Raw genomic sequence first — 24,843 nt, 5'->3', positions numbered from 1 at the left:
CATTACTCCTTGTCCTGTCCTCAGAAACCAAGAGGAACAAATTTTCTCCTTCCTCCTTGTGACACCCTTTTAGATATTTGAAAACCGCTATCATGTCCCCCCTTAATCTTCTTTTTTCCAAACTAAACAAGCCCAGTTCATGAAGCCTGGCTTCATAGGTCATGTTCTCTAAACCTTTAATCATTCTTGTCGCTCTTCTTTGTACACTTTCCAATTTCTCCACATCTTTCTTGAAATGTGGCGCCCAGAACTGGACACAGTACTCCAGCTGAGGCCTAACTAGTGCAGAGTAGAGCGGCAGAATGACTTCACGAGTTTTGCTTACAACACACCTGTTGATACAACCTAGAATCATATTTGCTTTTTTGGCAACAGCATCACACTGTTGACTCATATTCAACTTGTGGTCCACTATGACCCCTAGATCTCTTTCCGCCATGCTCCTTCCTAGACAGTCGCTTCCCATCTTGTATTGCTTCCCATCTCTGACCATTTCTCTAACTTGCTAAGGTCATTTTGAATTATGTCCCTATCCTCCAAAGAAGTTGCAACCCCACCCAGTTTGGTATCATCTGCAAACTTAATAAGCGTACTCTCTATCCCAATATCTACATCATTGATGAAGATATTGAACAGTACGGGTCCCAAAACAGACCCTTGCGGAACTCCACTTGTTATCCCTTTCCAGCAAGATTTAGCACCGTTAACAACAACTCTCTGACTACGGTTATCCAGCCAATTATGCACCCACCTTATCGTGGCCCTATATAAGTTATATTTGCCTAGTTTATCAATAAGAATATCATGCGAGACCATATCAAATGCCTTACTAAAGTCTAGGTACATGACATCCACCGCTTTTCCCTTATCCACAAGGCTCGTTATCCTATCAAAGAAAGCTATCAGATTAGTTTGGCATGACTTGTTCTTCACAAACCCATGCTGGCTATTCCCTACCACTTTATTACCTTCCAAGTGTTTGCATATGATTTCCTTAATTACCTGCTCCATTATCTTCCCTGGGACAGACATTAAACTGACCGGTCTGTAGTTTCCTGGGTTGTTCTTATTCCCCTTTTTATAGATGGGCACAATATTTGCCCTTTTCCAGTCTTCTGGAATCTCCCCTGTCTTCCATGATTTTTCAAAGATCATAGCTAAAGGCTCAGATACCTCCTCTATCAGCTCCTTGATTATCCTGGGATGCATTTCATCAGGACCTGGTGACTTGCTGACATCTAACTTTCCTAAGTGATTTTTAACTTGTTCTTTGTGTATCCTATCTTCTAAACTTACCCTCTCTCTGCTTGTATTCACTACGTTAGGCACACCTCCTAAATTGTCACAACCATGTATACCAAAGGATACAATTTAAAAAAATGAACACATATGAAAAGGACTAATCAAATTTCAGAACAGAACAGGGATGGGGGGGGGGGAGGTAAATGTCTGTGAGCTAATGATGTTAGAGGTGATAATTGGGGAAGCTGTCTTTGTAATGGGTATGTCTACACTTGCTCCTAGTTTGAGCTAGGGATACAAATGTAGGCGACTGAAATTGCTAACGAAGCAGGGATTTAAGTATCCCACGCTTCATTAGCATGATCTTGCCAGCATGTTACTGTGCACAACAGCTGATTCGAACCAGGAAGTGCGCACCAGGATGCGTTAGTTCGAACCAAACCCCTTGGTTCGAACTAACGTTACTCCTCATTTTTAGCTTGAACTAGGGAGCAAGTATAGACGTTTCCTATATTGCTTCTGAAAAGAGCATCTCACAGCAATAATTTTGGGTCTCCTGAAAGTGAATATTCTGTAGCACAAATATAGTTTTATTTTTCATGTATGCATTAAGAGAAAAAGAAAACTTATTGATTGAAAATGACTAAAAATTCAGAAGTTGGTAATTTTATTTATATTCTAAAATCTTCCATGCAGCTCGGCTGCAGGACAGAGCAAGATAGGAGGAGTAGCAGCTGAACACACACTGCCAGCTGAAAGTATGTGCATGGTCTACTAATGAGCTGGACAGGCTGCATCCAGCCTGCAGGCCTGACTGTGCCCACCCCTGCTCTACACTAATGTTTCCTGATACCTTTTTCAATGACAGGAAGATCACTCACACTGATGGATCATCACAATCTTCCTTGATTTCCCTCCAAAGATACCAGAGGTATGAAAAGTTGAACTATCTACAAAATCCTGGGTTGAGATCCTCATCCCTGTTTCATTTAGGGTTACCAGATGGTTTCAAAAAAGTGCCAGACACATTTGATCTCAGACTGGGAGAGGATCGGGGGGGCAGGACTGGCCGAGGGGGAACCGGCCGGTCGAGAGCAGGGCTGGTCTGGTCAGATCCCGGGGTGCTGCCCGTTCCGTGCACGGTCCCGGTGGGGCACATGGGCGAGTCCAGCCCTGGGGATTCCATCCTGCCCCTGTCCCCCACCCCTCTTGCAATGTGAGCATGTCTACCAGGCAGGCAGTACGCAGCTACGTACTGATACTCATGATAATAAAAAAACTTACTTAATTAGAAAATACCAGACATTTATATGTCCGGTATTTTCTCAATTTGTTTCCCGGACAGAAAGCTCAAATACCAGACTGCTTTAAAACTGGACACCTGGCAACCCTAGTTTCATTTTATTTGGGTGGACAACCTGAAAGCCCCGTATCAGATCATGGGAAGAGTTTTCCCAGTGCAAGCACTGTAGAAGAAGGCCATATCCTGTATCCTAAGGATACCCTTGGGTAGAGTTTGTGCTGGGGTAGTTTGGGGAGCACATCAGGGGAAGCACCGCAGTAGCACTGTAGAGATTCTGAACAATGCTATCAAATCACAGCAAATTAAGACAGGAAAGTGGCCTAGAGAGGGCATCTAGTACAGTCTACAGCATTGAGACAGGAGGCCTATTGTCTGTATGGCAGCCCAAAGAGACTGAGGCAATTTAGACAAGCCCTTGGCTTAGGCTAAGTTACATTAGAGATCTCTCCCGCCTGCAGAGCAACCCAGGATCAAGAGCACTCAAAGGTGCTTAAAAGCCATCATAGCCTGCAGTATGTAATCTGAGCCCTGATACGGTAATTAAGGTTGTTGCACATGGTAACTGGTGACTAACCAAGTCAGTTTGCCATTTTCCTGACCATGAAATTTTACTGTGAGTCAATTTAAACCATGAAGTTTATCAGTACTACTATCCTCAGTTTCTCCAGAATCTGTTTTGTCCCAGAATCCTAATTAAATTCCAAATTTAAGCTCCAACAGCTTGCAGATAATCACTTGCCTGCCATTTGATGATGCTCCACCTGTTGCTGTCTTCACAGCCTTGCAACTAATACTGGGGGTGGAGATATAAAAATAATTAAATAATCTCTCTACTATACACTACTGCAAAGCATTCCCAAAACACTGCTACACTGCTATTTCTAAGATGTGTTTTGGCTCATTATACAGATAAACTGAATATATATTGTATCCTAACACTTTATAAAATAAGAGATGAGGGAGAGAGATGATGGAATGGGATGAGTATGAGCATGCCTTTGTCACTTTAGATTAAAGAACTGGAGTTTTTACAGGATGGATGCAATTACCACTTTATTAGAAATAACAAAAGATTTAATAAAATTTTCATAAAATATCCCTAGTGAAATAGCTCCCTGATAACTAAGATGATATGCAAAGCAGCATGAAATCCTTTACATTGGAATGCAGTTTGCCAATTTATTGTTGCATAGTGCAAGGCTGACTTTAATATCTCGAGGAGCCCAGGAAAATTATTATGAAGGAGTCTCATTCCATTCCTTTTCCCTGCATTTGCCTCATCATAGGAAACATAGGAATTGCTATATTGGATCTATCTATATAATCCTGTAACATGTCCCAGGGGCCATTTATAGTTGCTACAGAGAAAAGTGCAAACAGGATCAGAAGGAATGCATCTCATACAGCGGGGAGAGACCTTGGGTGCATCTATGTAAATACAGTTTGCTCCTGCTTTGCTTAGATTTGTTATTCAGCAGATGGAGTGGTATTTGCTGATTGTAATCAACTTAATTTGTGAGCCAACACCAGCTATGTTTGTAGTAAATGCACGGATAGTTAAAATTTGGTTACCAATGTTTGTAATTGTATTGAAACACAGAAAAGTAGGACTGTGCTAAATTGTTCCAAATGAAAAGGCTCACCGATAGCAGAAAGAATCTTGCTAATGCAGAGGCTCAACTTTCTGAGCTCTATGAGGGGTGAGGGAATGTTATTCTGGTCAGGAGCCTACATGGCTTCCCCTGCCTGGACTCGTTTGACCTTTTCTTCTCTCCTTCCCCCGCTTCTCCACTGTTAAAAAAACAGAGCTAAATAGGCATTATTAGGGGCTACTTTTCTTAAAATTAATCGTGTTGGAACTGTGTTTCTTCTACCCTGCTTGCTAAGAGCTGAAATCATTTGACTTACAGGGAGAAGTCACAGCCAAAAGTGGATAGCAGTGGATGGTGATTGAGAGACATGTACTGAATGACCAACAGGGCCGCAGCAGACAGATGCACCAAGTGTCCAGCAGAGTGGTGGCAGCATGATGAATGGCCAGCAGGGTGGTAGCAGAGAGCAGGTGGCTGGCGAGTGACCAGCAGAGTACGATACTTCTTTGCCTTCCCACCCAAAGACGAGAAGTGAACTCTGCACATGTACCTCTGAACTCTGGATCTCCCCTGACGAAGGGCAGCAACTGTGAGTGGGGTGCAGAGAAGGGTTGGACACGTGAAGGGAACAATTTCGACGGGGCCCCGCAGCAGACAGTAATTTTGGTTGAGCAAAAAGAAAAAAAAAACAGCACAAAATCCCCAGCTACCTCCCCCGCCAAACCCCGGAGGTAGCTAACACCACCACCACCCACATGGCGCAGGGAAACCCTGCGCTCAACTCACACCTCCTGTGTCGCAGGCAGCCGCTGCACTCCCCGTCCTGGGCCAACGGCCCCTCTCTCAGCGTGCCCGACACACTTCCGGCTTCAGGGCAGGGAAATCGGGCGAATTCGGGGGAATCGGGCGAATCGGCCTAAGGCCAGCCCTGAAGGGAACATTTACATTTCTGGACTTAAGAACCTGAAAGGAAAAGGACATTGCCGTACTTGAGGTAGGAATTTTACTCAAGGCTTTTGTTTATGAACTCTGTGGTGTTTCTCTACATTAATGTCAAGTTACTTCCCTCCCTTTTATTAGATGTTTATTTTTTATGCTTGCAAGTAGGGAAGCATTGCCTCTCAGAGGCGTTGGGGTGGTATGTGAATTTCCCAGGTTATTGGGTGGGGGCTCCAGCTGGTTCTATGTTGGATGGATGGAGAGGAACCCCTAAATATTTAGCAACCTGACTCTGGTTGCTGCTGGCTACACCTGGTAGTAGGCTTACAACAGTGCAAGAAATCTAACAAAATGATCAGAACATAGGGAAAGGTTTTTTTTATAATTTCTAGAGATAAGGTGGGAAAGGTAATGTCTTTTATTGGAACAACTTCTGTTGTGAGGGAGACAAGCTTTCAAACTATACAGATCTGAGAAAAAGCTCCATGTAGCTTGAAAGTGTCTGTCTCTCTCACCAGCAGAGGTTGGTCCAATTAAAAAAAATAACTTCACCCACCTTCCTTCTTTAGTATCTTGGGACCAACATGACTGCACCACCATTGCAAATTTCATTTCTCTGATGTTTCACAATCATCTTATGTCCCAAAGCACGAGCACATCTCTTTTCTTTGAAAAAGATATCCTAGCTAATGTAATGATAAATGTTCTTGCTATCTCTTGATCCAGTAAGTCTCATTGACTTAAATAAACAGTGGACCAAGCCCTAAGTGACTAATTTAAATCTCTTGTGCTCATGAATTTCACATGCTAGATATTGGCAAAGCAATGCCAATTTGCCAGTTTTAAATTTTAATCAATTTCAGTTTGTTTATTTTGAAAAAGGGTAAATGGAGCATCCAATTTACATAATTTTTCAATTTGTTTACCGCTGCCAGGAACCAATGTTGAAAGGAAAGGCCATAAGGAAGCTGGATATGAAGTCAGACATTGTTTGGCATGCTTGGAGGTGGTTGTTAGGCATCCCTCAACGGAAAGAGGATGAGAGGAACGGAACTTCCTGTCCATAACTTAAAAGGACACAACCATGAAATGAAAGACACATTCCTGTCATCACCCTGATTACATTGCTTCCCTTGCTCTTCAGCTGCTTTTGTCATTTAAAGCCTCAATTCTGTACCCTGATTTACACACACAGGATACTTAAAGTCACACATGTCAGTAGGAGCTCCTAGATCAGCTTCTCTGAAAACAGGGCTCTTAATTCAGGTGCTTATATACAGAATTAGGATCCTATTTTTGGCATCCATTTTGGAAATTCTTGTTATATTCTTTATATGTAGTTGTAATACAAGTCACAGTAGCTATAATTTCTGAAGTAATCAGAAGTATGTATTTCTATGATGCACACGAGTAAAGAAAACTTCACAGTAGTTTTTTATTTTCATTGTGCTACAATTGTGCATCCACTAGGTGGCCCATTTTCATAAGAATCTAGAAAGCTCATCTATTCCTGTATACAAATATACAAAAGTACCAAAATAATGACTTTATGCATCACATGATGATGTTAAGATTATTGAGGAAGTGGATGGTGCTTTCAACACTTCCACTGGTTTATTCATTAGACTCATTATTCACATCATTTTCACGGTGGTCCATATTTAGTCATGGGAAGGGGGATTGGCACGGAGAGGGAGATAGAAAAGAAGGGCATGAAGAGCATCATATTGGAAGAGAATTTGGATGTCTTTCAGAGCAGTCCTGGTAGTAATTCCTGGCAGATGTCATTCATATAGCTCTGAAAAAAATTACTTTTATTCTATGCAAACTCATTTTAGGGACTATACACTAAAGAATGACTTAGCTACCACAGTGGTGAGTATAGTGAAAGTGCATAGAACAGCAAGATAGAGCCTATTCATTACATACTGAAAGATACCCAGCCTTTGATGAAATATTAAGCAGTTTGAATGCAGGTGATTGTAACAGCTTTGTTACACGTAACCTCAGGTCAAAAGTGATTTTCTAGTGGTGTGACTGCTTACGGTGCTCAAGGATGGACTAAAGCAGGGTGGCCAACCTGTGGCTCTTTGCTCATAGAAATGCGGCTCTTATTAGGGTTACTATAGACCCTCGTTTTCCCATGTTAAATTGCCATCCAGCTGGCTTTTTCAAAACACAAAAAATGTCAGGAATTCGGGGAGGGGGTGGTGGCACCTGCCTTCAAGGGAACATTTGACTTGTCTTTTGGAGCTGCGTGCCTGGACAGTTCACAGCTGCTCTCTGCACGTGCTCCAGCGCCTGGAGGGAAAAGCGCATGGCTGTGGCGATGGCTCCAGTGAGTCCCAGGGTGTTAATAAAAGAATAAAAGAATCTGGGGCTCTGGGGGAGAGGAGAGGCATTGGGATAGAGGGGGAGGGAGCTGGTGCTGCCTGGCTCTCGGGGAGGGGTGGGTGCATTGGGTTAGAGCTAGGAACGGGGAAGGGGCTGAGGGTGCCTGGCTCCGGGGGAGGGCATTAGGTTAGAGCAGGGAGGTGGGGGGGGGGGTGCCTTAGGGTTATAGAGATATAAAAATATATAATACATGCCTTATAGATATATAGAAATAAATATATAATACATCGCCCTTTGCACTACCATCCACAGCTATTTTGGCTCTTAGTCTCTAACGGTTGGCCATCCCTGGATTAAAGTTATTTGGGGCCAACAAAAATAGTGGGGCCTTATGACACACTTTTTCATATTTACATGGGTTGCTGGGAGTGAACATGACTGAGTCACACAGCCAGGACATCAAGGCTACGTCTACACTATGCCCTTTGCTGGAAGAGACAATGCAAATTAAGTGTGGATTAACATTTTCACCCACGAGGCATAAGGATCTTGTGCAAAAAGAAAAAAGGGGTTTTTGCGCAAAAAGGAAACGTCCACACTGCTTGTTTTTGTGCAAAAACCTCTTGCACAAAAATGAACCGGAAGAGACTATGGAAATGAAGTGCGAGAAAATGCTAATCCACACTTCATTTGCAGTGCCTCTTCCGACAAAGCGCGTAGTGTAGCTGTAGCCCAATAGATTAGTAAAATGCTGGGAGAGTGGAAATCCTCATCTCTCCCGTACATGTTCTGATGTCCCTTCCCAAATAAATTCCTTCTCCCAGCCCAGAAACTCACAGTTTGCACAAGCCAGTGTAGTTTTATTGAGACTCTCTCCTAGTTGAGAATCCAACAGCTGTGTCTTTCCGCTCACCCAGGCAGTCATCTTTAGGTTTGTTTTGCATATGAATTTTTGTGTATGGCAAAAACCACAAACCCAGGTTATATTTAGACAAAAAGGAAACAAAGAGTTTAATTCTTCCGTTTCCCATTAATCCACCAACAGGAAAATACTGATTAAATTGTTAGATGAATTGACTCACTAATAAAATGTGGAGACAATTAATTGAAGTTTATGTATTTTCAGAAGGGATTCAAATGGATCAGATATCTATGGCATATTGATGATTTCTTAGTCAACAAATAAGGTTAATAATTTAACTTCCATTTAAAAACATTTTATTAAACCTTAGTTTGACTTAATGAGTTTTTAAATATAGTTCTTGACTCAGAATTGACTATTGAACCGCCAAATACAGTTAATGACTATTGGATTGTCAGGAATTTAGTTTCATTTGGCTGGGCTACCTATTTCAGTAGTTTTAAGAGACCCACTTAGTATTCCTATCTGTATTTTAATAGACTCAAGATTCTGGGCATTGCAAAGTAATTGTTTTTATGGAACAGCAGCCACAGGGAGATGTGATTAAATTCAAAATATTAACAATAAAGAAATTCAGACCTTCCTTGCTGTGGAGTATGGTCAATTGCTTCTTGAACTGCCTTCAGAGAATATGGAGAACAATTGATCACTGTCCTCTTTAAAACAAATCTTAATAGGTTAATGGCTATCAGGCCCCCCTCAGTAGTCTTTTTTCAAGCTTAAACATATCCAGTTTTTTTAACCTTTCCTCTTAGGTCAGGCTTTCTAACTCTTTTATTGCTTGTCTTGCTTCCCTCCAGACTCTTGCCAATTTATCCACATCTTTTGTAAAGTGTGGCACCCAAAAACTGGACACAATAATCTAGCTGATGCTTCAGAAGTGCCAAGCAGAACAGATTAATCACCTCCCATGTCTTACATACAGCTCTCCTTCTCAGCGGAGCCGACAGCCTTCACAGACCACTGGCAAGGTACGTGTGTGGGAACTCCATGCTCCTACAAGGGGCGGAAGGGCTGACAGTGGAAGGAGGCTTGCAGTATGGTGCATCCCCACCTGCCCAGCTTTTAGTGCTGCCCAGACCACATGGCTCAGAGCTTTGGCAGCGATTTAAATGGCCCAGGGCTCTGGCTAGTCCTGTGGCTGCTTCCCTTTGAATTGCCAGGTCCCAGGGCAATTGCCCCCTTGGCTCCCCTTCCCGGTCGGTGGGTCTGCTCCTTTTAACACACCCCAGAATGAAATTACCCTTTTTATTTGCAAATTCATCACACTGTTGGCTCAATACACAATTTGTGATCCAATATAACCCTCAGTCCTTTTCAGCAGTACTACTGACTAGCCAGTTATTTCTGATTTTGTAGTTGTGCATATGATTTTTCCTCCGTAAGTGCAGTACTTTGGATTTACCTTTATTGAATTTTACCTTATTAATTTCATAGCAATTCTTGAGTTTACTAAGATTATTTTTAATTTTCTTTTTCTTTTTAATGTCCTCCAAAATGCCAACACTTCCCAGTTTGGTGTTACCTTCAAATTTTATAAATATCTTCCTTCTCCATGGACTCAAGATACTTCCTCCCAATTTGACATTGGTAACTCTGAATGCACATCCAGTTTTGCATCCACTTGATACTAATTTCATCTAGAACACACGTCCATAGTTTGTTCTAAAGAAATGTCATGTGGAACTGTGTCAATAGCTTTCCTAAAATCAAGAAATGTTCTGTCTATAGCTTAAGATTCCCATGATATGCTGCCTTCCCACCAGTGTTGTGCATTCTGACTTTACAGATTCCAAACCCCTTATACCGTGGTGTGCTCAGAAAACAAATGCTAAGCCATGGCACTGCACTGCCATCAGATGGCCATGGCAGGTGAGTCCATTCGTTTATTTCTTAAATGTTTTTAGTTTCTAAGAATGTATTTATATATCATATTCAAAAGTGGCAATTATGTAATTAAAATGGCCTGTAATAGCGCCAAAGGAAACTAGTTAAATGCATAGCTAGACAATACTCCCACATCTATTTCCAGAAGAGTGGCAGATTTCTAAGTGATCCACAGGCAGACTGTTTCAGTGGTTCAAATGGCGTCATTTTAATATAATTTGGTTTTTCATTTTTTGCACTACACCCACTCATACCATTAATGTGAGATGACAGATGTATGCAGTGCCATTAGTTTTGCTTTTCCTTCTATATTTTTGTACCCTACCCTCACCATCCTCATTTGGTTTAAACTTATTCAGATCAGATACCTTAGCATCCTTTGCACTAAACAGCATAAACAAGAATGGGGGAACGTTTAGATTTACTCGGGAAACACCCTGCGGCAGCAGGGCTGCAGCAGCCAGGTAGTCCCCCAGTCTTGGGGGATACTGAGGCAGCCTGTGGGCAGCAGCGTGAGGCACCCCTACCGGGACAGCATTAGAGGAGCCAGGGCAGGGAGCCCCAGAAAAAGGAGCCTGAGAGCAGTGCAGCCAGCAGGGTAGCACTGACCTCCCCTGGAACGGCAAACTCCCTGGTTCAGGACAGCTCAGGTCTGAAGGTGCCCAGGGAGGACCAACCTGTACTATTATTACTTACCTTGAAAAAAATAGGCACTGCTGTATATTTGAATTTAAAGTACTTTAGATTTACACTTGTATTCTTTTTTTTGTACATTTAACTTGCAATATGTCAGCAACATCTAGCACACGATCCCTGCAAATGTAAACACCTACACACACAGTGACCTACTTAGAAATTATGTGTGAGCTTGCACGTAGGCATAAAGAAAGTTTTTTGTAAGTCACATTAAAGGCTATAATTTACAACAACTTTAAGGCTTTGGGTAACATACTGCCCAAAGTGATACATGATAGCCACACATGCAAATTTTATTCCATTTCAGTTTACAGAGTTTTCTTTCAAACTACAAAGGCTCAATTGTGCTAACAAATTGAAGCAGAATGTCCTATTGATTTAAATGGGGAATTTTGCTTTAAAACTGATGGCACTAATAAGGTCCTAAATTCTCATTTCCACAGTTCAGTAACTAAAAATGCACCTCCACTGACATTTAAAACTCAGGAAATTATGATTTTGTCCAGGACTTCACTCAACATCCTCCACATACAAAAAACCCAAAGACTTATTACATACACTGAATGCATTCTGTTTATTTAAGAAGGAAGATCTCAAGTGAGTGCCCATTACAGCAGGCATCTCTTGTAATGTACAATAAAATCAACCATTGCTTCCAGCAGAATACAAAAATACACATCTCAGTGACTTCCATACAATAATAAATATGTAACCATGCATTCGACAATAAAAAGGCACAAAAACTGGTCACTTAGTAGTCATAAAAATTACTAACTATAGTAACAAAGCCACCCAAATTATCTGTACAAGGAAATGTAACAATATATTCCAAAGGTGAAAACACATAAACTATCTTTAAAATAGTATATGCAATAAATACCTTAATTGTTTTATATATTAAAAATAAAATTGTGCCACTGTAAACAGTATGTAAACAAACTCACTGTTCCTTACCATTATTAAAAGTAAAGAAAGCCAAAAGTTACAACCCTGCTCTGTTAGATATATTTCATTGGCAAGTTTTGTCAGGCAGTTTAAAGTTGTACTCTTTTCTGCAGCAAACAGAGCCCACTGTGTGTCTTATTCTTAAAAATAAGCATTATAGTATTACTATGCTTTGAAACTGACCACCTGAAATGTATTGGATCCTTAAATATTAACAAGATTGTCAGAACTGAAATGTAAGAAAAGCAGGTTTTGCAGTGTTATAGACAAAGGTAACTGAATTATATTAAATAAGATAGTGTCAGTGAATCTTAGCCACCTATATAGCATTCATATCCCCATTTTACTGAAGGGGAATCTGAGGCACACAGCAGTCAGGTAACTTGCCCAAGATCACAAAGGAAGTCAATGGCAGAAAGATGGGAATATAATTCAGGGCTCCCGCTACCCGTCCAGTGCTCTATCTATTAGACTATACTTCCTCATTCCCTGTGTATTCCTTGTTTGAGATTTGATTTATCATGTCCTTTAGGACAATGACTATGGAGTTCTGCACTCACAATTCCAAAGTATAATTACAGAAAGATAAACAAATGTGTAGGAGAGAAATCTGCTCACTTAGCCCAGAATTTGCTAATTTAGGCGCATGCAAATCCTCAGCAAGTCTTTGCACTAGCCCAGTGGTCAGCCTTTGCAAGTCTGATTGCAGAATCTGGGCCTTTACATTTAACCTTTGGGGTCTGATCCTGCATATAGCAATCAGACAAAACTCTCCGCATGTTCAACCAGAGTGGCAGATCAGGCTATTTCCAGTATCATTATTATGAAGGGGGTAGAGGGGAACAAACAAAAAGCCTTAAAAAGCATGAACTGAAGTTATTTTCCCTTCTAAAAGAAACATCAGGAAATAGGTGACATTCTGCATAGATGCCTTTATAACATCCTTGCCAAAGGAAAATGTTTAGCTTCTCAGTTCTTCAGCTTTTGATAACGTTGGTACAGTCATCATTTTAAGAACCCTATTATATTCCTTGGAGGTTCTTTTCCAGTGACTGTCTGTGACAGACACACATTGATCTGTTTTAGATGTGCATGTGCCAAAGTGCATAGTGGTTCTTATCTAAATATAATATATTTAAGATCTAGATTAAGGTATTAAATATATCAAGGTATGTTATTTGGAGGTTTCACAATATATCATCTTTTCACTGCAAGTAGCATGAGGCATCCATCTAAAGTATACACAGGTTCATATATCCTCTTAGAAAGGATTCAAGAAGCATTATATTATTGTATTTCTCTTCTACTGCTGCGTATCAAGGGACTGATACTTCAATCATTATGTTCCATTCACTTTGAATGCCGCATTGTGCCCTACCACTGCATACTTACGTAATATATTTTTACTTATCTGAAGAAAAGCACGTTAGGACTAATCTGTCAACATGCCATATGTCTTGTTTATAATTTTAAATTACTGTATTTTTTTATTCCAAAGGAAAGTTTTTTAATGTGTCTAGCTGAAAATATACAAAAGCTAAGAAACAAAGTAAACTATATGAAATTTGAGTGTGTGAGAACTAAATGAGACAAAATAATTTTCTGTCCCCCTCACCATACTGTAGGCCATCTTCGGGGGAGGAGGGGAAGGAAGAAGAAAAGTGATCTTTTTAAATGCTAATTCTACATTCATGTTTAAAAATTCAGAAAATATCTTAGAATTCATTGTTAATTTTCTTAATCAAATGAACAGAACAGTAAAAAAAAAAAAAAAAAAAAAAAACAACCAACCAAACAAAATCCCCTGAATGCTTTACAATGCATACAATCCTACCTGTGCTGCATTTTGCAAGTTCTGTAACTGTAGATTTCATAATGGGAAAAAAATATTTCGCTTATTCAAAAAAATCACTTTAAAAACACTACTAGTAAGAAATGCTTTCAGAAAGGAACCAAATCCTCACTTCATTTAAGTCAATAGCAAAATCCCATTAACTTCAAAGGGTCCAGGATTTCACCCAGAATCTTTAAGAATTCTTTAGACAGCAACAATAGAAAATCTTGCTATTTCATCAGATACATTATAAATATTTAAAATATGAATTTGTATTTGTAAACACCCTGAACAAATATAAACTAGTTTCTAGAACGCATCTGACATAAAATACTTTTATGAAAAATCCATCTTTAGTATTATATATATTTTAAAGTTTTTCTGCATGAGTTAAAATCATTAAGCATACACAGAGCATGTATATAAACATATACCTTGCTTACACTATACATATCTCCCATATGTATATGCATACCATGGACAATGTAATGTCTATGTAATTTAAGTTTGTGGATTCCAGTGTTCACCAATTTGATATCCATTTTTAGGTAAGGATTAATTTCTATCTTCATTGAGCTGGTACACTCTGATCCTGTGAAGACTTGTACAAATGCTTAGTTTTATATGAACAGTCTCAGTTTAAAGCTAAGTACATGGATAGGTCTTTGTAGAGTCAGGGTGTCAGTTTGCAAGATGTTTCCAAAGATATTAAATTTTCATATATATATATATATATATATATATATATATATATATATATATATATATATATATATATATATATATCATATTCACTCCAATAAGATAACCGAAAAAGCTTTGATTCAACAGATATATGTGTCCAGGATATTCATAATATATAGGTGGAAAAAATAGCATAAAGAATGTTGGATAGTTCTACTTTTCAATTAATATACAAATGAGGTGGAGGGAGTTGAGTAATTCAGGTCGTACTTCCAATCTCTAATTCAACTAGAAGCATTTGAACCCGCATACACGTCGTCACACATGCTAAATATCACTTTCTTCAAGATGTCCAAAGAAAACATATATTCTTACAATCGCCTACTGATCAACATTCACATCCACTTTAGTTTGTGCCTTCATCTGAACCATGATGAAGAGCTTTCCTGAACCCTCGCATTAACACAAACAGTTGCTTCCATAACCAAAAAAGAAAATTAGTCCCAAGCAAATCCTACTTCAACAGATGTTGAGAAAAAATGTTAATTATCTTACAATTTTATTTTGTCTCCTCTGAATTTCTATTAAAAGGATTCTGTAGAATAATAATCATACTAAAAAGGATTTTTCCTTAGATTATGACAATGAGTTAAACATTCTGAAATATTTCTTATTACTCAGATTTATGAATTATTTCCATGTTTCTCTCAGCTTTCACAGTAAAAAGAGACTCATCAGTTTCACTTTTGCTTTTTTAGTCCATTTCATGGCAGGATCATTTTCCTGTTCTCATGCTCTAGCCAAGTGGTGGGCAACCTGCAACCCATCAGGATTCTGTGTGTGGCTTGTGACACATTTTGTTTATCCTTGCCCACATGTGCAGGGTTGCCAGATTCCACTGGCTTCTGTCCACATAGGTTTTTTTTTAGCATGTTAAGGGCACGAGAAGTGAGGTGTGTGATGATTGCACACAACGTTGACTGTGAGAGCCGTGTACTCCCTCTGCATCCAAACAAAGCGCTGTTATGGGTCAATAAGCACACCCCCACCAATTCTAGGTACGCAAGTGCAGTTAGCAAAATTACCCTATCCTGAGAGAGACCCTCTTAGGTACAACAGTCTTACTGCCTGCTGAGATGAAGGAGGGCCACCCACGCAGCCTGCTTACCAGCCTAGATTGCTCATTGCTACTCTAGCTCAATGCTGCAATGTTGGGTTGCAAACATTACTTCTGAATAAGGATTTCTTTCCACCAGAATTGAAAAGAAAGTCTAAAACTTTTCTAACTGTCCTATATTACGTAAAATATTGTTTTAATTTTATTTTATCATATATAATTGAACCTGAGTGAGCCCATTCCAATTTCTTACAGATACTTGTTTTTAACCTCTGAAATATTTGTTCCACAGAATGAACTAAAGGTATGTCTACACTGCCATCCTAGTTCGAACTAGGGTGGCTAATGTAGGCATTTCAACTTGCAAATGAAGCCCGGGATTTAAATATCCTTCCTCATTGCAGGAGGAGTAACGGTAGTTCGAATCAGGAGCTTTAATTTGAACTTCCTAGTCCGTGCCGCGTGTAGCCGTGGGCAGGGAGTTCGAACTATGGGGCATTTAAAAATGGCGGCGCCCGGGAACATGCAAATAAAGCCCGGGATATTTAAATCCCAGGCTTCATTTGCAAGTTCGAATGCCTACATTAGCCACCCTAGTTGGAACTAGGGTGCCAGTGCAGACATACCGTAATAGACTAACCTTTATATTCTTCACCAATTTGAAATGTAAAATTATGTATAATTGTTTTGAGTACTTTTAAAATAACTGTGGGTGATCACTGAGGCTTAAAAAAAGCCTTTAAGGAGCAGTAGGTCAAATGTTGCCTAAGTTGGGTCTGTTCAATTATAACTAAGGGCAGAATTTGGACAAACAATATAACTGTATTGTTATAAGCATAGACCAACTCCTGCAGCCCTTCCTATTTGTGTAATACTCACATGAACAGTCTTCTAGAAATTCACAAAATTCCTCACATCAAGATCAGGTCCAATTTAAGATCAGATTTACATTATTCTACTGTGTATTGTTTTATACAAATGTTAATTATTTAAAAATGTGTGTCACTTTGGATTGTATGTTATTTTAAGATTTATAAAAATTTAATGGTAAACTAATTTCAAATCAAATATATACTCTGGGAAATATGATTTGTGTACAAAGACGTAATACACAGCACAGCCCATTAACTCGGCTGCTGTCACATACAGGCAATACTGGTTTTAATGAAAGTGCACTTGTGTGATTACCTAGCTTCCCAAGGCCCTGCTCTCATTTAGGTGGTGTCAGATTTTCATCAAACAGCTCATTTTTAAGCACCGAAATAAGTGGCCAGATTTTTAAAAGTGCTCAACTGCTACTTATACACTTAGGATAGAATCTAAGTCTCAATCCCACTGGCTTCAATGAGATCAGGAATTAATCTGTTGATTAAATTAGAAAATTATTCTCCTCAATGGGAACTGAGAGGCAAAATCTGTCTGCTTCACTTAGCTTCCCCAATGGAAGCTCAGGTCTTTTGAAAATTTGGCCCTTTGTGTTTAAGTGCCAACTGCTGGAAATGTTAATACACAACTGCATGCTCACTTGGATGCACAAATGTCAACATTTTTGCAAATGTATCCAAGGATGTAAGTGTCTGAATGTCACTGATGAAGGTGATAAGATTTTTTATTTTTTTGGGCTCTGAGTGGATGAAAATCTTCTTTTGTTGTAAAATTTAGCATAGCAATACACATGAAAGTTTAAGACCTAGTGAACCCTGCCTGTGAATGCTGGAAATACTAAAATCCTACACTTTTCAAATGCAATATATTTTTTGAGAAATAAACTGGGCTTCTGTATGGCAGAAACGAGCACTTCAAGTACATAAGCAAACCATTAACAGAGCTATTAAATATAACACAACAGCAGTAGAAAAAGAACTAGAAAATGCATTTTTGTATAAAATAATCAAATTCCACACTATATCCCATATATAGATAAATACAGATTTATACAAGTGAAGAGCTTCTATTGATGATTATCAAGTGATACTTTATATTATTAACACTGCTGATAGCAGTATCAGATTTTTGTCTGTAAAACTGTATCGGCCAAATTTTAATTTCTGCCCAAACTCCTCAACTATCTCAAGTCACCAAAAAGTCATGCCAACAACATAGTCATGTACAATTCCTGAAAACATTAACATCTTTGCAGCTGTAATGAGCAGCATTTTGATATAAAAATCATACCCCCAAAATGTATAACCTGTTACTAAAGATTCAGCAAAAGGAGGCTCTTGTTGTATAAATGTAACAGACTAAATGTAGTAGTGAGATATTTATCCTACTTGGGAGAAAGGAGAAAAACTCCATGTTACTCTCTGTGGCTTTGAATTACTCACCCATGACTTATCAGCTAATTACTTGGTTATAAGATAAATATATTACTCCAAATCATTTATCTTCAACAATATATATCTCACATTACTGACACTTTTTCAAATATCAACACTTTTACACTACTAATTACTAGTTACCAGAACTGTCAAACTAATGAAGAAGCCTAATACTCAGAGGTCTAGATATAGCTATCAACAGTGGTAAACATTAATAGTGCAATCATAAACATTAGGAATCAAGCAAAATAGATTCTCTGTCTATCTTTCATGTCCAATTGGCATTATCTATATACAATATATTTTAACTATTCTTAAATAACATTTTTAAAAGTAACACTACCGTACTTTAAGTCTTGATTTATATATTAATATATCAGTGTGAAACAGGTTTTCTACCACCCAGCCAGAAGGGAAAGCGATGATACAATGACAGAACATTAACAATCTTTATTAGGATACCTAGTGGAAAAAATTATGTGTTTCATGAGGGCATTGTGCAGTTTTCATAGGGTGAATTGGCATCAGTTACCCCAATTAAAAAGTATAAACTGTCAGATTACATATTTGTATAGACAAAATATCAGAGAATCTAGAGAAATCCATTAAAATAGAATATGGGCATTATGTAGGAAAATAATAATTTTTACTTGCATTAAAATGATATGTTTTAGTGCACACTAGCCATAATTGTTACTTCTTTCCCAGAGCAGACAAGTTTAAGGGCTTGTCTACACTACTAGCTTAGGTCAACATATTCAGCAGTCGGTCGAGTGTATCTACACTGCCCAGTCCCTCCTGTTGACCTAAAGGGCTTTTAAAATCAGCCCCTCTACTCCACCTTAATGAGTGAAGTAAAGGCTGAGGTGACATTCATGCCTCAAATTAAGGGCACTGTAAACACGGTATATGCTTATTTGGAGTTAGCCGTTGTGATTGCTCTGGTGAGGACTTTGAACTTCAGTGCTCTTCAGCCAGGTGAGCAGGAAAAGCCCCATTAACTTTTGAATGTTCATTTCCCTTGGAGCAGCATGGAGAGTTTACTAACAGCTGCATGCTCAGGGTCACAAATTCCTCCAGCATGGAGGGAAGGGAAAGTCTATGCAGGGAGAGCTCCGAACCAGAAAAAGAAATGCCGATATGTGTGCCAAAAGTGTGTAGTGGATAACCAGGGGAGCTGATAGCCATGCCAGACTCCTGGGCAAGGTGAGGGGAACCTGGCTCCATGCTCCTAGAAGGGCAGGGGCCTCAGGCAGAAGGGTCGGGGTTGCCCCACCTCCTCAGACAGCCCTAAGAGCTGCCCCGAGCACTGTAGTGACACTCTGGCAGCAATATAAAGGTCTCAGGGCTCTGGATGTTGCCACTGCCACAGCAGCCAGAGCCCCGGGCCCCTTTGAATCACTGAGCTCTGGGGCAATTGCCTCCTTTGTTCCCTCCTGGTCGGCGGGCCTGTGGATAAGCCCTATACCAAGGACACACAGCAATGCCATGTGAAAATAAAGGAGCTTAGACATTTGTACCACAGGACAAGGCTGGCTCTGAGCCACAAACATGGGAGGCAGATGACATGCACCTATAATCACTTGCAACAATGTTTTCATCCTCTGAGGTGTTGAGACCGTAGCCCAGACTTCCAATCTACTGTAGGAACTGTGGGATAGCTACCAAGAAGTGCATCACTCCTTGGCTGCGTCTAGACTGGCATGATTTTGCGGAAATACTTTTAACGGAAAAGTTTTTCCATTAAAAGTATTTCCGCAAAAGAGCGTCTAGATTGGCAGGGATACTTTTGCACAAAAAGTGCTTTTGCACAAAAGCATCCGTGGCCAGTATAGACGCAATTTTGCACCAGAAAGCTCTGATGGCCATTTTAGCCATTGGGCTTTCTTGCATAAAAAATTAAGGTGCTTGTCTACACTGGCTCTCTTGTGCAAGTATTCTTGCGTAAGAGGGCTTATCCCTGAGTGGGAGCGGGAAAGTATTTCTGCAAGAAGCACTGATTTTGTACATTACAAAGTCAGTGCTATTGCGCAAATTCAAGCGGCCAGTATAAACAGTTGGCAAGTTTAAATATTGCCAATCTAGACGCACCCCTTGAGTTGATGCAACTCCTGGCAGAGAGGATGTGCTCTGTCAAATACAGCTACCTAGTGGGGACCTGCAAAACTGCATTTGTTAATTTAGATGCTCAAAGTTGAATTAAATAACATCTACCCAATGTTGTGGTATTGACATGTCCTAAGAGAGAACTATTATGTTGAAATAGACAAGTTCAGCTGCAGTTTTTTGTTACTTATTTTCTCTTCCCCCTTACATGTAAAATCTTTTTCTTTTAAACAGGTGTAGTTGGGTGTACACACACATGTGTGCACTATTTACAGGAAAAAGTAGAAAGGGAAAAATGCACAAAAATATAGTGAAAAGAAAAATAACTATTTCAAATTTTTGTACATATGTCTCTCTTCACAATGCTGTAAAAACTGCATTTTGGTTTTGAACAGACTTTTTTTAAGGAAAGCATTGTGTATTGTAATGACATCATATGTATTAGGGACGTAAAATATAAACCTTAGTTTTAACCAGTTGATGGAATAAGCAGGATCCTGATCCCACCCCGCCCCGCCCCTGTAGGGACTGGCAGCAGGAGCTGGCAACCCAGTGCACAAGGTGGCTTCTGCTCTGCCCCCCCTGCATGAGAGGAAGGGAGCTCCAGACCTTTGTGAGACTGGAACAGTTCTCCACCCATGGCAGGCTGCAGGCTGCTCCTGGGTACCAGGTAACTGGTTACCTATTCACATCCCTGCCATGTACCATCTAAAAAACTGGTTGCTAAAATAATTGAATGCAAGAAAGTAGAAAATGTTGTAAGAAAATACCCAACCCTGGTTGAAAGATAATGTATCTTTCTGTCACAATCTGCTGCCATTTTAATATGCATGTCTTCTTTCATTCTTCTAAGATGTAATGACAAGTTATCTGAACAAACAGTACTAATTCCTTTTCATTAATAATGCTGCCTTCCCTGTTTTGCCTTGCACGTATTTGCAATGGAGCGGAAGAGTCATCTTAAGTATATTAAACCATAAGCCCTCCCTCTGCTTTATTTTCCATTATAATATTACCTGCTGCAAGCTTTCAATTGTCATGAGTCAGAGTCCCTAAAATCATATGAGATTTTTAAAAATAATTATTTTGGGGTTCTCTTAATTTGACTCCCCCTTTCTGAGCCCTTCAGATTCACATGTTAACCTTTTCTCCATAGACATGAGGACTTCAAATTCACCTTTAAAAAAATAACCTCCAAGAGTTGGGGCTTAAACAAAAAAATTACTAAATATTTCAAGACCTGCTATAAAATCACGAGTTAGTAACACCATGTTTAAAAAGTGCTTTCTGTAGAAAATCCACATAGGTAAACAACATTAGAGTCTTATGTCTCTAGTAAAGAGATTCCTTAATTATCTTGGTTCTACTCGTCAATGCATTTGTAACTGATATGCTATATGTTTTTAAGTCAGAGTTTCCTATAAAATTTACTTTCCTGGGCTTCTGTCAAGCACAGTATAACAGAGTTTTAAGTACTTAATCTACTTGTACATAAAAAAAATCCACTTACATAACTAAAGTTAAATTATTTGGCAGTCATTCAAAAAGCCTGGACTATTGGAAGAAAAGACAACAGCTGAAAAGTTGTCCTATCCTGAGGTAATCTTTGGAGTATTTTAACAAAGAGGAATTATTATTAATACATTTTCCTGTTCTAAAGAAGTTCATCCTTTTCAGAGGCAATCACTTTAGTTCTCTTTCTCATTTTCTGTATACTTTTAAGAAATCCTGCCACATATGCCCAATTCTATGCATTGTACAGTGAAGAGGAAACCAAAGAAAACCTGTTAATGAATTATAATCTTGAGTTTACCAGCAAGATTCATGATATAGTCTATCAGAACACCAACAAATTAGTTTTCTAAATTGTACCACTGTAGCTTACAGTGAAGCTGGAAGAGAAAGGAAAGATAGTTTATGGAGACACAACAGATGTCATGTAAATGTAATTAAAGGGGTCAATGTCAAGTACATTTTTGAAACTCTCTGTTGTTTGTATACCCTTTTAGTACAACTGCTTGAAAATGATGCACTTGGCAAACAGTTTTTATTTTGATTTGGTTTTTGCTGGAAACCTAATGGAACACAGTTTCTTTCTTTTGTTTATTTACCAGCATAATCAGTTATGTCAGCACAGTTCTTGGAACTGTTTCATTCTATTTATTCTACAGTGAAGAGCACTGAGTGCTTCTGTCTGAGAGATTTGGGCTATTTTTTTTTAATTAAAATTTCCTGGCAACAGAGTGGTGAAGGATGTTAGAAAAAAATGTAATGAGACATTTGCCTTCCATGGGTCAATGCATATCAAGTAAGAGAGCTAGGTTAAAGTTGGGACCTAATACTTAGCACTGTTCCCCTTAAAAATGTGGAAAACTTTTTTAAATGAAATGGAAGTCTGCTCAAATATCAGAAAAGAATCACATATTAATCTACTCTTTAGCCAAGAGTTGACTAAACCTCTGTTGTTGAAAGGGAGGCTATATGATGAGTAAAAGCCATACTTTTTTTTGCCGACAATACTGCATTCCTGCAAATAGCAAGGAGATATCCATTTTATACAAGTTCAGTTAGGGCATATCTACACTTAAAAGGTAATCAGTGTTCCTGTAAAACTTCAGTGTAGACACTGCCTACAATCACAGAAGGGGTTCTTCCATCAATATAGTTAATCCACCTCCCTGAGAGGCAGTAGCCAGGTCGACATATGAATTCTTCCATTAGACTAGCACTGTCTACACTGGGAGTTAGGTCAGCATAGCTAAGTCTCTAAGGGGTGTGGATTTTTCACATCCCTGAGGCCTGGTCTATACTAGTCCAAGAAGGTCGGCTTAAGGTACACAACTCCAGCGATGCAAAATGGGTACCTGAAGTCAGTTTAGCCTTAAGCCAAGCCTTAGCGGCATCCAACCAGTAGGCGGCCGACATGAGCCAACACTCTCGTCAGCTTTCCTTACTCCTCGCAAAAGGAGGAGTACTGGACGCTGGTGCGCGCTGTCTTCCATGTTCAATTTCAAGGTCTATACTAGAGCTGCTAAAACAAATGCTAGACGATTGACCTCTGGAGCATCAATCTCCCATTAAGTGTAGACATACCCTGAGGGACTTAGCTATGCTAATATCAGATCTTACTGTGTAACTACACCCAAGCTGTGAATCATCAAGAAATCCTTAAATATATAAGTAGTTTTACTGTAGCTTTTACTTAGAGAGATATTTAAATTCTTTCCTCATTAGATACAATATTTGGTGAAAAATTATCTGGGAACTCAATTAATTATAAAATTGTGTTTTGTTTGATGCGTTCTAACTGAATTTTATAAATCCTGTTTTAATGAAATGTTTAATATCAGAGTAATTCTAAATGAACCTGTTTACACTCTGCATAATGGTTTTGCACATGATTTACCTAAGCATGCATAGGGTACAATATTTGGGAAACTATTACAATTTTTACAAAATCTGTATGCTCTACCAATGTAGTAGTACTGGTAAGAAACAGATTGAATATAGATATGTGAAGTAGATACACACATTGTTTTGGTATTTAATGAACTTTAAAAACAATATTAAAATAGTGCACATGGCTAAATTCTTATATCAAACCGAGTAAGTTTACCTCACAAAATCAAATCAGCTGTAATATTAACAAATTTTAAATTCTTAATTACATTAAATTATTTCTGGCTTTTAAAAAATGTTTCACTAACATTTTAACCCTCTTTTTGCATAATAAATTAAATAAAACAAATAATGCTTAAAGTTCAGATATGCTACAATATTCAAAACTGACTAGCTACATTAAAATGCACCATAAAAAAAGCTCTCTGATTGGGAAGTTGATTGATAATTTTGTGAGGTACTTGGTCTCTCCAAAACACTCAGGAGTTAATTACCTGACATACCTATTCTACATGGATAATTTCAAAACCTAACTATAGAACGTGTCATTTATATATAATGCACATCATTTGCTGTATATGGCACAGATGCTAAGTGTTCACATCCACAAGTCCTTTGCCACATAACATGTTTAGGTAAAATACAACACTGAAGAATAGAAAAGTGCCTGTAACAAAATAAAAGACACACAAGTAATAATAAATTAAATCTCATTAAAATTGATATAAAATTGTTCAAGTGTTTAAAGTAGCAGATGTGTCATGCAACAGAAAGAGAGGCGATTCAGACAGGCGCACCATGCATCATAGTTTGCATTCATGGTGTCTGCAACCATGCTCCTTGGCCAGTGAACGCTAAGTACCTGAGGCATTGTCAGTCTTGGAAGCAAAACCAGTAACATTCCGTTTCTCATTCTTCTATACAAAATATTTTAGACAAGCTGTGCCTCAGAAAGTTAACCAGATAACCTCAGGCTCTACAGTGATACTTTGCTGCATTGTAAGAGCGCTGTACTGGGCCATATCTAAGGAATAGCAATCATTAAATCATTACTTAACTACATTTTCCAGGAAATGCAGTTCACTATATACCAACTTTTTTATCAAATTGTGCTTTCTTGAATTTGCCAAGTTTGCACACTAAGAAAATATCTTCACAGAACAGACAACTCCCCTTCCCTTTTTTTTTGGCACAAAACCATTAAGATTCTCAGACCAAACTATCACCACACAAGAATGAAGATATAGTAACCTGCATGGTGCACCAGTGCTTATTCAACCATACAGTAAACTATAAAGACAACAAAGTGCCTCCACTTTGCATAACTAGCAATTCTCCTGCCTTTCAAGGATAGCACCACTATAGTTACACTTCAGACAAGGGAGCGTTCTTGCCAAGCTCTTTAATTCCCTGGAGAATTCGCTTCATATGACCCACTTTCGTTATCCCCAGGTCCTACAAAAGAGAAGGAAAGGAAGATTTTATTTACAAGAGAAAAAATCCAATACAATTAAGCCATGCA

The 24,843-nt window shown here is 38.9% G+C and overlaps 1 protein-coding gene across 5 annotated transcripts in view; it reads right to left on the bottom strand.

Moving 5' to 3' along the window:
* Nucleotides 1–8,553: 8,553 nt before the first annotated feature.
* DGKH (diacylglycerol kinase eta) overlaps nt 8,554–24,843 on the bottom strand; it is a 267,234-nt gene continuing 250,944 nt past the window's right edge. For 3 of the 5 annotated variants that reach the window (XM_075918954.1, XM_075918955.1, XM_025185297.2), the window contains one exon: nt 8,555–24,776. In XM_075918954.1, coding sequence (XP_075775069.1) covers nt 24,687–24,776 — 90 coding nt within the window. In that variant the 3' untranslated portion in view covers nt 8,555–24,686. Of the gene's footprint in view, nt 24,777–24,843 lie in introns of all 5 variants that reach the window. The other 2 variants (XM_014574199.3, XM_075918953.1) reach the window with 2 other exon arrangements.

This window comes from Pelodiscus sinensis, chromosome 1 (assembly GCF_049634645.1).
Source record: "Pelodiscus sinensis isolate JC-2024 chromosome 1, ASM4963464v1, whole genome shotgun sequence".
NCBI lineage: Eukaryota > Metazoa > Chordata > Testudines > Trionychidae > Pelodiscus > Pelodiscus sinensis.
This window is presented reverse-complemented; position numbering and strand designations above follow the sequence as displayed.